The 15,462-nt window shown below is 41.3% G+C and overlaps 1 protein-coding gene across 1 annotated transcript in view; it reads right to left on the bottom strand.

Annotated features, from left to right (window-relative positions):
* The window catches only part of man1a2 (mannosidase, alpha, class 1A, member 2), a 131,645-nt gene that overhangs the window by 82,359 nt on the left and 33,824 nt on the right, over positions 1 to 15,462 (bottom strand). The window contains exon 4 of the mRNA XM_069663147.1: positions 3,597 to 3,693. Within this exon, the coding sequence (XP_069519248.1) occupies positions 3,597 to 3,693 (97 nt within the window). The remainder of the gene's footprint in view (positions 1 to 3,596; positions 3,694 to 15,462) is intronic.

Raw genomic sequence — 15,462 nt, 5'->3', positions numbered from 1 at the left:
GCTGCTCCAATGATAAGTAAATAACTAACTTCTAGGACTAAATCTTGATGTTGTTGGGCAGAGGTCTCCATGATCAATGACGCTGATGGAGGATCGTGCAACCAAACCAAGAGGCATGAAAGTGACGGTGAATGTGAACTCCTGTTGTTCTGCAAAGTTTAGGAAATTGAAAGACAAAAGACATTAAACATTTGGATTATAGTGGCAGCTTGTCTGGGAGCCGACAACCTTTGTCTGCCAAGGAGAGATGGAGAGACGCTCATTTTTAACTTGACACTGCTTCATTAAGTGCATCTACTGGTTTAGACTGCCTGGTCCGTTTGTATCACAGGAGAGGAGACCTTCGTGGATAATTAAAACCCTGGTTAAAACCTTGTGAACCCAAAGACAAGCTGTACTAATGTTAGCAGCAGGTCACAGCTAAGCGCCAGAGACACTGACTTTGAATGATAAATGTTACCTAGTCGTAGGCATCTCTACTAAAAAAAGGGGCATGTCAATAAACTATGCTCATAAGTATAACTGACCAAGAGTCTGTTTCTCAGGCCTCTTTTGTTATCAGCCCTAGTTTTAGTTCGTCTTGCAGAAGGATATCGATGTCTGGTTCCTTTTAAATCATGAAAACATATCAAAGTAATTTAGTTCACAGTAGATTTCCCTGTTCCAGCTCCACTAGTCAGTCTTTAGGCATGTGTGCGTCACTGTCAATGCTCCTAATTGTTACAGCAACACAACAAAAGGAGTCTGCAGCATCTCCAATAAATTGCCTCGTCCTTTCTCTCTTTCATGGACACACACACACGCACACACATAATCAATACTGCCGTACTCTGTAAGAGGACAGGATACGCCTCATCAATAATGGAAAAGTGTTTTGTGTGAAGAATGCGGGTTGATTCTTTGCTTTGTGTTTTACTGGCCACCCTGTGAACAATAACCTGCTGATACCCCGACTCCAGCATCACAAGACAACAGGAAATGCACACACAAACGGCATCTATACACCATTTAGCCGCAGCTCATAAAATAACACAAGCACCGCCGGCCAATTTACCAGACGGAGCATTCCAATTTGACACAAAAGGCCTCATAAGCATGCATCCTCACACTGCGCACACACACACACAACACACTCATCCAAGAACCTAAGGCACAAACACACAATAACAGGAAACACAATAGCCAAACTAGCAACTCATAAACACTCAGATAAACAAGCATTAAGCAACATTTTCACACGCTTAAATTCACACTAAGCAAAGACCAACATGGGATTTTAGACATCAATATCACCACATATTATTATTCAATTATGTTATTCAATAACCAGTGCATCAAATGGGGAGTAGTTATTGAGCACAAAAGCTCAAATCATGCTCTCAGTCATGAGTAGAGATACAGAGGCACAAATGAGCAGCCTCCTCATATGATGGGAATCATCTCTCAGTGCCTGCAGGACACACAGTCATTCTATCCAGCTATTACTCACCAGGAGAAGTGTTAATTAACATTATCTCTACAACGCTGGGACTATGGGCAGTGGCTCTCTGGATATTTTTACACCTTCTTTATCCAATGTGGCAGCTACAAGACCACAGAGGAGACATGCTATAGCCTGACAACAGGAGATTATGTAGTAGTAGAGGAGGCATCGGAGATGAGCAAGTGTGAAAAGATGCTGCCTTCCTGGGCTGTCAGTTGTTCTATACAGGAAATACATACACACAGGGAGCTCCAAGAGGCCCTGAGACACTTGCAGAGCCGATTTACCATATGTTAAATCCAGCATGTATACATTTGTCTTCTTCTTTCCTGGCTTTGCTGGAAACATTGCTGCATACCTAGACGTGTTACCAACACCTGTTGATCGGTTGAACAGCAGTAGGTTCGTCTGTCCCGCGTAACGAAGAGTGCGCTTGCACACCCGTTCGATCCCCACCTCTGGGAGATCAGGGAATGTGACACCATGGGCGGCATCACCTCCGTGCAAGCACATGAAGGTGTGTTTGGCCGGAAGGTGTGTTTGGCCGGACTTGAGGAGTTCAAAAATTCAAACGCTCATTGGGAAAGACTTTCAGATTCTAAATCTCAAACATTTACTGCCTGCAAAATCACTAATGGTGTAATAAATACTCAAAATATCATTAACATTTTTGTGTGTTCCAGAGGGAAAAAAGCAGCACCTTAAGTGATCCCACATGATTTCACAGAGACTGACATGGTGCAACAACATGCTTTGCAGTGAGAAAAAACAAAAGCAGAAGGCTCAACAGGTCTAGGTGAGAAAATGGTCGTGGAGTCAACTTTATTCTTCAGCAAGAACATTGTAACTGTTAGTTTCATTATGAGTCAACAGTAGTATGACAGCTAACGTTTGCTTTAATTGCTAGAATGTGTACGTTTGATTGGTGACACCAAGAGCGGCTCTGTCTACCTCTAGACTTCTTTCTCTCTCGCTATTGTGGTCCCACTCAGAACTTCTTCCAGGTTCTACCCTAATAAGTCTGTGAGTCCAGGAGCTTTAAGACTGCATCTTTAACCCCTCGCATTACCACATAATCTGGCCTGAAGTCAGTACAGACCATGACCTTATTTCACCTCCAATTGTCAGGAGGGGTGAACTCGGTATAAATCGGCCCAAAAATCCTGAAGTCTGAGCCCGGCTTTACCTTCGGTGCACAAACATCTCAGTGTCATTTTCCAAAGTTCAAAGTTTACACTCACCAAATACCCAAATCAGATTTGCTAGAGGAGGCTTTAAATTCCACTTAATGAGGTAAACGTTTATACAATAATGCAGTGAGGGTAGTAATTTGACTGACTAAATGATGTTCGACTTGGTTAAGACAAAGTTCTTCAAATTCTCCAACAGCCACGAGTTCAGTCCAAACTGTGTGATCAGTGTTGTGATGGCAGCTTCAGAGGTGGATATGCAAAAACTGCATCCAAATCCCCCCAAAATTTCAGATGATGAGAGGTTGCCCTGGATTAACCTCTCTGTGGGAAGAATTAGCACCGCCAACGGGCAATGTTTCTGTCTTTGCAAACAGGAATTTCCCTTCTGAACGGACCGTGACAAAGGCCGAACAATACGTTTAAATACTCCCACTGCGTAACACAAAATCTAACATTGTAACATTTACAGGGATTTATTCAGGTTTAACCCTCGATTATGATTACTTAAATAATAGGCACTAAAGTCATCGACATTGAACTAGAGGGACATTTTCTTCAAGAACAAAAACAGCCTCATCGTGTACAGTTTGACAAAGTAACTTAAATGTATAAAATGGAAAAGGGCTTGTAAAATATTACCAGAATACACATTTGCATTTATCTGACATTTCAGTGACGTGTGTTCTCTCCTTGCGGTTTGACTAATCTTGTGCTTCGGTTCGAAAACACTCTTTCCCAAGTGATATGCATCCTGCTGGAGGCATTATCACATGACCTTGTCCACAAGAGGGAAAACAGGGTGGGTGTGTATGTGTGTCTGTGCATTCATGCATGCATCCATGTGTGATTTACAACTATGTGAGCAAACTGCCAATGGGCAAAGACGGCAGTGGGGGGAGAGGAGTGTGTGTCTGGCTTACCAAAGATGTTTGTGGAATGTCCTTTCTTGGCGAGGGGCTTCAGCTCGTTGTGACCCCAGCCGTACTGTCTGTAGCTGTCCCACGCATGCTTCATCATCTGAAAGATAATGACAAGAAAGCAGCAGATTAGAACACATGACGATGTCTCCTGACATGGAAACACAGTAATACAAAGTGAAAGTGGAAAATTTGGATTATCAGCCGTGAAGAACATGGCAGGCTGTGTTCTTTCCAGAACAGGTCCCAAAAGGACCCTTCAGCTCTCAGTGTTAACTAGGTTTTTATCAGTAGATGTATTTTCTACACGGGTCTCCCCATCCTTAAAACTATCAAACTTGTTTAACAAACTGAATAAAGCAGCTTCAAATTAAAAATCGGTGTTTCTGTGAAGCTCTTCTTCAGCAGCCACAAGGCGTGGGACAAAAAGATGAGCATCAGTTAGCTTATTTGTAGCTGTTCAGCTTGTTTTAAGGTTATGATTCTTTAATTACTATATGTTCCAGAGGTCCATAGAGTTGTCCTCCTTTCTAAACCAAACATCCAGGATTGAAAACCAAGAAAAACACCAAACAAAGCAGTTTCACTTTAAACATTTGTGCTTCATCAACATTATTCTGTGGAGCTTCTGGGGGATGTGAGCCAAGCTGTCGCTAACTTCAGCGCACTCGAAGTCTGATAAATATGCGTCTTACAGGTCAAACATGAGCCTCATATGGACGGATACAGGAGTTGGGTGTGGCGCCGTACTGAAGATACAGGAAAATAAAGCTTCAACTTGAACATCCAAATTAAATTTACACAGAGAAAACTCAGAGTGGGCACAGCCCCAGACCACAGAGCCACAAAACCAGGAACTCATTAGATTGTTCCTCTATATACAGACCTGTTAATGATGGCTGGTTTACAATGTTTACATTTGCATTATATTTTACTTTGCATGAAATATTTGGAGTTTTTGCATTCAATGATTTCAGTCAAAACAGCTGCTGTAATACATCATTAAGCTTTCACTTAAACTAATTCAAGCACAACAAAATCCAAACACTTCAGAGCATAAAACAATTAAATAGTTCTGTTTCTCAATCATCAGCATGCATCAAGGAAATGATGATAAGTAACCCCAATAACACATTATGGTTTAATCATTTGGACTTGCAATTGATTTTTTTCCTCCTGTTTAAGACTCCTTTGGTTTAGTTCTTTGTTTATTTTCCATTTTAAAATCGATCCACTTCACAGGTCAGAGCCATTAATTAATCAGTTAGTCGATGTGTGGTGTGTAAGTAATAGAATTAAATGAGAAAATCTTCCTTCTACAATTTACAAGAGAAATTATTAGAATATAAAAGACACCAAGAACACGCGTTTACTAACATGGACTCATTCATTATGAGATTTCACCTAACTCTAACCTTAACCACTGACCCAAAAATCTGTGCTTTTTCCCCAAGCTTCTGTCCCCTGTTGGACAACCTGTCCCCAATTAAGTCGTCTTTAGTCTGAAATGTGACCCTGAAAGTAGGCCGCGTCAGAAATACACACACACAATTACTGATGGTTTTGCAGGGCTGAATCGAGGTCATGACCCCAAACACTTCAGGCCTGAAGATGATGAGAATCAAAGTTCACTGTTTTCCCCCCAGCGTGACCTACACACAAGCCTGCCTTACACACTGAACAGCAGGTGCCTCCACACACACACACACACACACACACACACACACACACACACACACACACACACACACACACACACACACACACACACACACACACACACACACACACACACACACATTCACTGACAGTTTGAAGATGAGCAAATAAAAATGTAGGTATGAAAATATCCAAATTTTACAGATTGAGGATGTTTTTTTTAAGCCCTTCGTTTCTGTTTTGCCTCATTGCATCACTTCTTGTATCTTGTAGCTGTTTGTCTACAAGACGGAGCAAAATCAGATTTTATTCTCCATATGACCTTTGAAAGGAGGCTGCAAGAGATCTGGGCTCAGGGAGGAGGGGTGAGGATAAAAAGAGCAAGAGATTGTGAGATGAGCCCTGACATGGAGGCTGATGCTGAGAAGAGGTGCTTCAGGGCAAACAGAGAAGATGACACAGCCAAGGAAGGGGAAAAAAAGTGCCAGCTTTTACTGAAGCACTGCTGCTCTCTTTCAATTTCAAACCTTTTCTTCTTCCTCCCCCACAGCCCTCATTCGAGTGGCATCGACAGCCTCACAAAAGTACATTTCCTGTCTCTGTGGTCGTGTCACTCACTGTCTGTTTCTGTGGACATCTGTTGGTTTCTCTCCCTGTATTCTCGGTCTACCTGGCAGTCTGCCTATCGCTCCATCTGCCGCCCTCTCTGTCTGTACATGCCTGTCAGATTGTCGCATCATTTCTATGATAACCTTTATGATGACAATAATTATGATGACTAGATTAGCATTCGTGCCCTGCATGGCTGCGTCGTCATTGTGGTAATTCATTTTGTGGCACCCTTTTTATTCGATGATTTCCAACTAATTTTAGAAGATTGTTGAGGTTGGGTTTAAGCCTATGCAGATAATGAATTTTAAAGCATTAAAGGTCACTATCAGTGACAAGCCAATATTATCCCTCAGGATATGATCATTATGTGGCTTCTCTAAGACTGCTTTTACTGCCTGACAGTCCTGAAAGGGAATCTTTCTCAGTTAATCTGTCTGATATCATTCGACCTCTCCAAAGGGAACGATGATACTGATTACAAAGACGTAGCACAAAACATAATGTTCTGTAATAATTCTATTATTTCTAAATATTCCCAACTGAGGCCAGCATCTCAGGGATAGTTCTGCAGAAGTTTCCAGTAACACACGCACAGGTGGTGCACAGTATGAAATAGCAGGGCGTAGCTTGGTGACAGCTACCCATCAGCCACCTTGTGTTTCTCTCCTCCCGAGCTTTGCCTGTCTCCCTACCTTCCGGCCTGTCTGCCTTACTCACTGCTGGCCTCTTTATGCCACCATGAGCATGAGCGTCCAGATCCTCTTCCATCTCCCTCTCTCCTTGGAGCCGGCAGGCAGCCAAGCTAATAAAGACAAGGGCCAGGAGCTTCATTGTGTTCTTGGCCTCATGGCTTTCCATGACGCACTGCATGCACACAACGAGGAGTATAAATCAAATTAATACACACCGTGACATGGACACTTAAGTGTTGGCTGGCTCCCTGCGATCTGTGTTGATTGGATGCTTCATCAAATTCTGATTGGCCCATATGCCAAGGACAAGCGCAACAGTGCAGGGTGCTTGACAATGTTGACAAACTGCTTATTTAAAAAGGACCTTGGAATACTAATTGGACATTAAGCTACAAAATTCTGTGATTGATTCTGACAGCTTCCTCTCGCTGTCACGGCATCTTGGGAGCCACAAGGAATGGAGGGGAAACATTGGCTTGGATTGGCCAAAGTGGCTGGTTCACCCTACAATGAGGACTGATCCTCTTGACTGCAATGACTGATATTCTGCAGAGGCTTCAGTGGCACAGAAAAACCTGCATCAGTCAATATTCTATTTTAATGATATCACTTATTAAAATGGCTCTGTAGAATGCCAACAGGTCACGAGTAGGGCAAAAATCATTGACAACTATCTCACAACTCCGTTTGAGCTAACTGACTGCTTCGTGGTTTTACAGCCGGCTGTATGCAGTTATGAAATCCTGTTAAATGATGCATCTTCTTGTTCAGCACTTTGAGATACAAGCCATAAATTCAAGTGCTATGAAAGTGCAGCTCTGAGACAAGCTTTCAACAGGAGTGATGAAAGTAGGTGGATGTTCATGGATCACTCTGAGTGAAGAGAAAACAACTAAAAATGGGACACAAACGCAGCAAGATGAACTCTTCAACTCTTCAAAGACTAATCGCTGTGGCCAGGATTTTATTTTCAAGTGGATTCTGTTACAATGACTTTCAAAATAAAGTACCTCAAAACACTGTAACATACGCCCCGCTTGTGATTGCTTCCAAGATAGTTGCACCAGACACCCAGTCCGAAATTCTGCAAATGCGAAGGCTTACATCAGTGGGCCTTAGGCTCAATCACCAATGTGTTACATCACTCGGCGATGATCGTGACTTAACAGTAGGGATAGACCGATTATTATTATTATCGGCATTTTGACGCATATCGGCATCAGCCTTTTATTTTTTTATTTTTTTTAATCCGACGGCTGATAAGAGTGCAGAGTGCTCACACACACAGCAGGGGAGAAAAAGTTCATTTCTTTGCAAATTTTATTTAACTTTGTTTTATTTACTTAATAAAACTTCAGGAAGTTATTTATTTATTTATTTAAATTTCAGTTAACTTTATAAGAGATGCTGCTGACCCTGGGAACTCCCTGCGCTTTTTGTTTGTTTAATAAACATATGCTTAAAGGCATTTAAACAAAGTTAAGTGTTGGAGTTTGTATTATTCAAACTTTTGACGCCAATATTTTCACTTGTACTGCAAATGAATATCGGCTCCAAATATCGGTTATCGGCCTCCTTGACTACTAATAATCGGTATCGGTATCCGCCCTGAAAAAACCATATCGGTCTATCTCTACTTAACAGACTTTTATTTCAATGAAAATCTTCCAGATTATATAAGAAAATTCAAGTACTTTTCAAATCATTTTAAGTAGGACTGAACGCCTATATCTTTACACCTTAATTGTTAATGTAAACAAGTTCAAAAACAAGTACATAACATTTCTAAATTGTTGTGACTCTGTATGGACCCTGTAACACTGGAATCAGGTTTTTACCAGGTGCATTCCCTAAAAAAAACTACAGATCCTGTATTTGGGGAAATTCCCCCCCTTGAGCAGTTTCTACCTGCTGAGCAAGAGTTGTTTGGAAAATATTGCATGTCCCATGAGACTGTGCAACATCCTTGTCTCCATAAAAAAAAATCTCAATCTATTCCTAAACCAAATACAAATTCCCCGATCTGATCAAAATCAAGGCAGGAAAACGTTTCTGTGTTGTTCAGTCCAAATCATATAAAAAGGTTTCCATCCAGCCTCCATTAAGTTTACTATCGGCTGCTCTGTCTTCTCTGTGACACCCAGCTGTAACTCCCAGTGAGCCCTGGTGGTGGTTAGTCCTCTTGTCAGTTACTACCTACTGTGAATTACTACATCTGGGACTGAGGAGCGTGACAACATCCAGCAGCTTGTGGTGTAGGATGAAGAGAGCCTGTACAACCCTGACAACTCTCCAAAGTAACTCAGACAGACAAACGCAGTCTGTCTCTTTGCATGATTCATCCTCTTCTCTGAGGCAGCTGCTTGGTGAGGCTGGGAGTCACTGTAGTCCTCTTCATATACAATATACACTTTACAAAGCAAGCTTCTGAAAATACATTTCTCGACCTTCTCATTCTTTTAATACCTTTATATTAGTGAGGCAGGACAGTGAAATATTATTTTTCAGCTCAGGATTCATCAGTATAAAATAATAACAGCAGGGCTCCTATATATTCTGCTATTTTTGCCAATACCAAAACTGAGAGTAAGGGTTTTTCATTTTATCCGGTAGCTTCGCATCTGGAGTTTACTTTATTTTGCCTCACCTTAGTGCAGATTTGTTTCAAGTCTTAAAAGCACTGCTGCATAAATGCAGGAATAAGTAACATTTACTCGGGTAAAACATAATGACACCTCTTTGTTTGTGCATGGATTAGAAGCTTTAGACAAGCAGACAAAATTGTGTTGTAATTGTCATCATAAAATGGTTTAAATCAAAAGTGGATTTTAAAACTCTGGGTATGGAAGCTTGGCTTAAAATGTAAGTGATATTTGAGCGTAACTGTTTCTTCATGTGTACATTTTATCTCCCCTTAATCGAAACTGATTAATATGTGTTCAGGGTCTCTTGAATGACAAGTATTTATTGCCAGGAGTTATTATCAGTCTGTTAATGACTGATTATGTCGTTTAACGGCCATCCCGGATCAATACAAGAAATTAAATGTTTGACAAGCTGGAGCACATTACTGACATTGATCATATGCATGTGAATATTTAGTTAAGAGGGAAAACGCATGTTGCAAGGATGGAAACCTGCAGATCATTTTTAACACAGATGCAACTATCTGTTAATAAAAAGCAACTTTTTTTAAACTTGTTTTAATCTTTCAGCCCATGTGAGTTTGCTAAAGAGCTAATGCTAGCCTAATTAGCTAATGTAGCCCTGTATCGATACTACCTTACAGATGGCAGCATTAGGAATTAGTTTGATTGCCGCCAAAAGAGACACATCGGTCTATATTTCAATCAGTCCTGGCTTCGAGTTCACACAATAAAAATATATAATAAATCTGTGTTTGAGGACAATAGGACAATTAAATAGACCCGGCTTTGTCTTATTCTGTGTCAGGGAAGATTGGGAAGACTGTTGATGGCCATTATCTCCTTCTACGGTGATACGCTAATTATTTCTATGCGGCCCAGTCTCAATATTGCCACAGTAAATGTATTAATCACTCCACATTATACGCCCGAACTAGCTTTGCAACTAAATGGCAGCCCAGGAGTGGCCCTTAGTTATTAAGGTCAGAGTCTGAGGGAGATTAAAAACCACTCTTCCCCTCCCTTTGCCCGTCGACTGACGAGCCTGAGAGTGAAAAGTGAAGCCTTCAATATGGTGCTGGTTTTGATGAGCCCGGCAGCAGAGTCTCATTTGATGAATGTATTTGGTGAGCCCACCCAAACCCATCATCGACACTGACATTTCATAGGTTCATAACGTGCCAGTGTGACACAGCTCATATATTTACTGTTGCTTTGCAGAAACCTGCCCCGAGGTCAACAGCAACTAATCAACAATCGAGCTTCATTAAGAATGCTAACAATCCTTTGACCAAGGGGGTGACGGCTCTCAGAATCCACGATTAGATTCAACCTTTGATTGGGAGGTCACGACAGGATTTGATGCATGATTTGCCAAAATAATCTGTGTGGGTGAAGATAGTCATCAGAACGTTACTGTCAGACTATGAAGTCTCAGAGGGATAAAAATGTTTCCACATCTGTGACTTCGGGGAAGCAGCACAATTTTCCGGTTATGTTGAACTTTTGTCTTTTCTGTGTCATCTGTCAGTCAGGCTGATACCTTGGTGTCTCCAAATATGCAGCTGCAGGCTACAGGTAACCCAAGCTGGTTGGTTTTGTCTGTAGAAGTTTGCAAATAGGCGGGCGTGGAGAGAAAAGCATACTGAAAATCACAGATTCTGCTTTTGATGAGCTAATTTTGATCGATTTTCAATTAGGATTATAAAATATGACACCCTGTTTTGGTTGTATTTGACGAAAAATTCACATATTGTTCATGAATACATATATGAAAGGATGTGTTCTTATCTTGTCTTTTCTTTTATGCACAACCTCGTCGTCATTAAAGGATGTTTAATGTACGCTAGCTCTCTCAGAAGTGACAGGTCGCCTTCTCTCTAGATTTCCAACAAGACAGCACAGTCTATTAAGAGCTGTGACCTTCACAATGGCAGCCAATTGCCTGCTTGCTCTCGAAAGACGCACAATGTGCCCCTGGCCATCTCTTCCCAAAGGACCAACAGTCATGATTCATGCACCCATATCCCAGATGTGCCACCGTTTCATACACACACACGCAAACACACACACACACATAATTATAAAGTACGGACACATACAACCACAGGGCAGTGAAATATTCATAAATCCCCTTTTAGCCAGTGCCTAGAGCAAGGCCATTTCTTTTGCTATTGTTTGAAAATGTAAAACTCAGCTTGGCTCCCACAGAGGAGGCACACAGCGACAAGCTTAGGGAAGTTTGGGGAGCTGGAGAGCAGAGCTGGAGTTATGTGCTGCTCTGTCTGACCTCCAGAGTCAGTTTGACTGATTTAAAGCTCCCGTCTGTCCGCCTGCTCGCCCTCCACTTTCTCGCCCTCTTCCAACTCGCCCCATGGAGGCTTGCTATCTGGCTTAACCGAGGGCCTCTCAGAAGATGCACGAGGGTGGTGGGAATGTGACATCTGAATTGCTCCTCGCAGTAAATACATTCATGGCACTTAGGCAGAGGGCGGCAATAAATCCCCCATGGAATCGGGACAGTAAGAGAGTCTAAATAGATTTTTATACAGCTCCAGAGCCAAGAGTTCAAACAGATAAAGACATGGTTACCCCATTGTATTGTATGGATCCTACACACACACGTCACTGCACACATGGTGATGTCAGTTCTGATCTTGTTTCAGGGTCAGAAATGTGAGCAAGAGCATTTTGTGTTAGATTATGTGGATTTAAGTTTTAATTTAAGCATTAATTAACTATGTTTGTTTGGTGTTTCCCTCATTTGATGAGGCAAAAAAGATCCCATAGGTTTTTCTGTTTGATGGTTTTTAATTAGTGCTGTTAGTCCTCAGAGGTATGTTTATTTCTTTAATCGTTACAAACATGTTTCCCTAATGATTGATAAAAAAATAAAAGCACCCACAGTCGGAATATTTCTAACACAGCGTTTTACTGACGTGATCAAAGCAGTGACTGTGTTTAAGGATTCAATACGCAGATCTCTCCGTACTGTTGATCTGAGCCGACAAAGGTACAAATGACTCATCCAATCCCCGTCTAAGATCCTTATTACCTTGGTTATAATCAAAAATATCATATTTTCTCAGTAAGCCTACTTAAAAGGTAAAGCATGAGTCATCTAAAGCATTAACTGCAGAACAGCCGAAGGCAGGTTACTCATCGCGAATAGTTTTTTTTATACATCACAGGTACAATTTAGTGATCTCGGCTCGTACCTCAGGTGGAAAAGTAGATGTTTTTGTACACGGCATGTTGTCTCTATCAGCTCTCTCTCAATTTGCCTTTCATGTTTCTTTGACTTCCAAAAAACAGGGTACATGTTCTTAAAGGTATATCCACAGATGGTTGGAAAAAACTAAGTATTTTCTCTTCACAATAGCTTCAGTCATCCTCTATACGGAAGGTAAATATGGATGGGGACAGAATGTACAGGATTACATGGAGCGACTTCTTAAGACACAAAAAGACAAAGAGCACCTTCTGATGAGCTGAAGTGTCAACAATTGCCGAACATAAGGAGCTTATTACATGAAGCATCACTTCTGCTTTGTCGATCTCCATTTATGACCAATATATTTTTAACAATAACTTAAACCTACACCTCCAATCTAGCAAGAATAAATTGAGGAAACAGTTTAATTGTAGTGTGCAGCAGCCACTGACACAAATTGGATACGTGCCTCTTTTAACACGTCGAATATCCAGAACACTCCCACGCTGCAGATTTAAAGGGTTTCCCTGACAGTTAATAGATTCAAATGATGTCCCGTCTTTCTTTTATTAAATACACCAAATGCAAAAAGCAAAAGAAATGCAAACAACAGCGCCAGTATCATAGCACGCAATGTCTCCGGTGAAAGCAGCAAATCTGCAATCAGCTCAAATCAGCAGGCGATAAGAACTACAAGAATTTGAGAAGCTGTTTATAATTACATATAATACAGACATCGTTTGTGCGTGAAGTGACACTAATCGAGTCAAAAAATGGCAGAAGAGACTTACAAATACTAAACATTTAATAACTTTAATTGTGTGTTGTTTGCTGTTGACTGCAGCACGGGTCCCTTGCACTTCATTATCCATTAGTCATTATCTCCTCATCATTTCAGTAGATGAAAACTAACAGAGGGGGGTAGGAGGTGGGAGTTCTCTGCTCACATTTAAATGCAGTGTTTACAAAGTGCTGTTATCAAACAGAACTGCTGAATAAACATCAAAATTCATGTAATTACTCGCACAATAGTTTGATCCATGTAAGCAGATGTCTGCAGGGTGCAGTAAAGCCCAACTAGCTGATGGCTTCAAATTATCTCCATTATATCTGGTCAATGATTGATTCAAATTTTGCTTAATGACCACAGCTTTGACAAAAAGTTGATACATGGAAACTGCAAACGTGGCGTTAGACATTTAATATGTGTAAACAAAAGTGCAATCATAATCTGCAGGTAAGTTTTGCACAGTACGGCGACCAGATTGAACTGGCCCTGGTTTCACATTTCAGGTAAGAGGGGAGTTATGTAGTGCAGTTCTCTTTAAACATCAAGGGGGGAATTCACTTAAGGATTGCGTGGCTTTTGCGCCCGCAAAACCTACAATATATTGTCATTATTATTATAATATTCGGGAGACATGCGCACACTTTGGAGCCATTACGCATGACAGGGATTATTATACGGACGAGCTGCTGTTGCAAGCTCATTTAAAAAATAAAGCTCTATTTGAATAGTTAAACTATAAACACCTGTTGAGTCTGGACTCAACAATAAACTGTTGAAAGAGCTGCCCCCTCCTCTCCCTGCTCATCATCAATCTGTGGATGGAGTTGAGATCTGTCAGTGTGCGCTCAACTAATGCCTGAGAGCGCAGCACGGCGCAGCAGAGAGCGGAGGTGCAGACAGCTTCTCTCCACGATCAGACGCAGAGCAAACCAAACGGATCTGCTAAACTTTATGGGTGTTTGTGCTTCAATATCATCAGTGCAATTAACTGTGAATCAGACCTTGAGACGGAGCAGATAGCGGGGGTATGATGCGCAATTTATTGAGCTATCAGCGGCCGCAATTGTTTCTTACTTAATTCCCCCCTAAGAGTGTTTACAGTATGAAAGTCCCTCTGTGGGCCGCATGAAAGTGGATAAAATGTCCACACAACAGAAAAGTAAATAGTGTTGCTTAATATGGATGGAAGAGCACATCAATTGTGAACAAGCAACATGGAAGAAAACAGCAAGTCTGACTTCTGTATACATGTTTCCTGATTGCTGAGATTGCGTGTACTTATTTTAGTCTAGGGACGTAAACCACTGAAAAATCGATAAATATGCCGGCCTACATATGCTGAATATAAAAGTTTCATTTGGCTTCTTTAATTTCCTTCCTTTATACTTCTAGCTGCTTAATGCAGGTGCAAACATCAATTTAAAAATTACGTTTTTAACCCCATTTCATCCCTAGTCTTGCTTTTTATACGCTCCCACTACATATAAACAATAAAATATCAGACACATGCACCATTTCTGTTGCATCCCCAAGGACCTGCAGGAACCCACTCCAAAGTCCAGCCGTCCACCTTGCTCTTTGGCAGCCAATTTTGAAATGTCAGACATCAGAGTTATTGAAAAAATAAAGTATTTTCTGCCCTGCCTGCTCACCTGCTCCTCAGAGACAAAGGTATCTTGATCTATGATGCCCTTGTATGCAGGTAGCTACTTCTTTATCACCTGCAGTCATGCACAGACAAAATCTGTTGGGCAGCCTGTCCTAATAATTCATGGTGTAGCCTGTCTGATGTCAGGTGCGCACATACATACACAGGTAGACATTTAGCAGATAACACACATATCCCTGTGATCTTGCTCTCTTTGAAAGGACGATTTTTTTTGTGTTTTCTGGTTAAAAAAGAAACAAAGCTGTAACAGAGCTGTTCTGCTGCAGGCCAGAGGGACGGAGAGCCATCGTAGTGTGATTCTGTCCTCTGCCCACCTCACTGTCACTCTCTCTCTCTCTCTCTATCACCTGGGCTCTAATTAGTGAGACTGAGTATAACTGTGCTGTACTTAAAAGAACTGGGATGCTCCCTGCCTTACACCTAGTAAAGGAATCCACCACTTCTTGTGTCAAACACAGTTAAGCTCTTAGTTTCAGCTGACAGCTGGTTTCCCGACAACGGCATTCCTCCACACTTCCTGTTTCAAAAACACTTTTACACATTTAAATGTCTTCTTGGACTTCTCGGGAAAGATTTCACACCAGCTTT

This window comes from Semicossyphus pulcher, unplaced genomic scaffold (genome assembly GCF_022749685.1).
Source record: "Semicossyphus pulcher isolate SPU_LCO1_2020_fin unplaced genomic scaffold, fSemPul1.0.p SCAF_15, whole genome shotgun sequence".
Lineage (NCBI taxonomy): Eukaryota > Metazoa > Chordata > Actinopteri > Labriformes > Labridae > Semicossyphus > Semicossyphus pulcher.
Note: the sequence above shows the minus strand (reverse complement) of the source record. Positions and strands in the feature narration are given on the sequence as shown.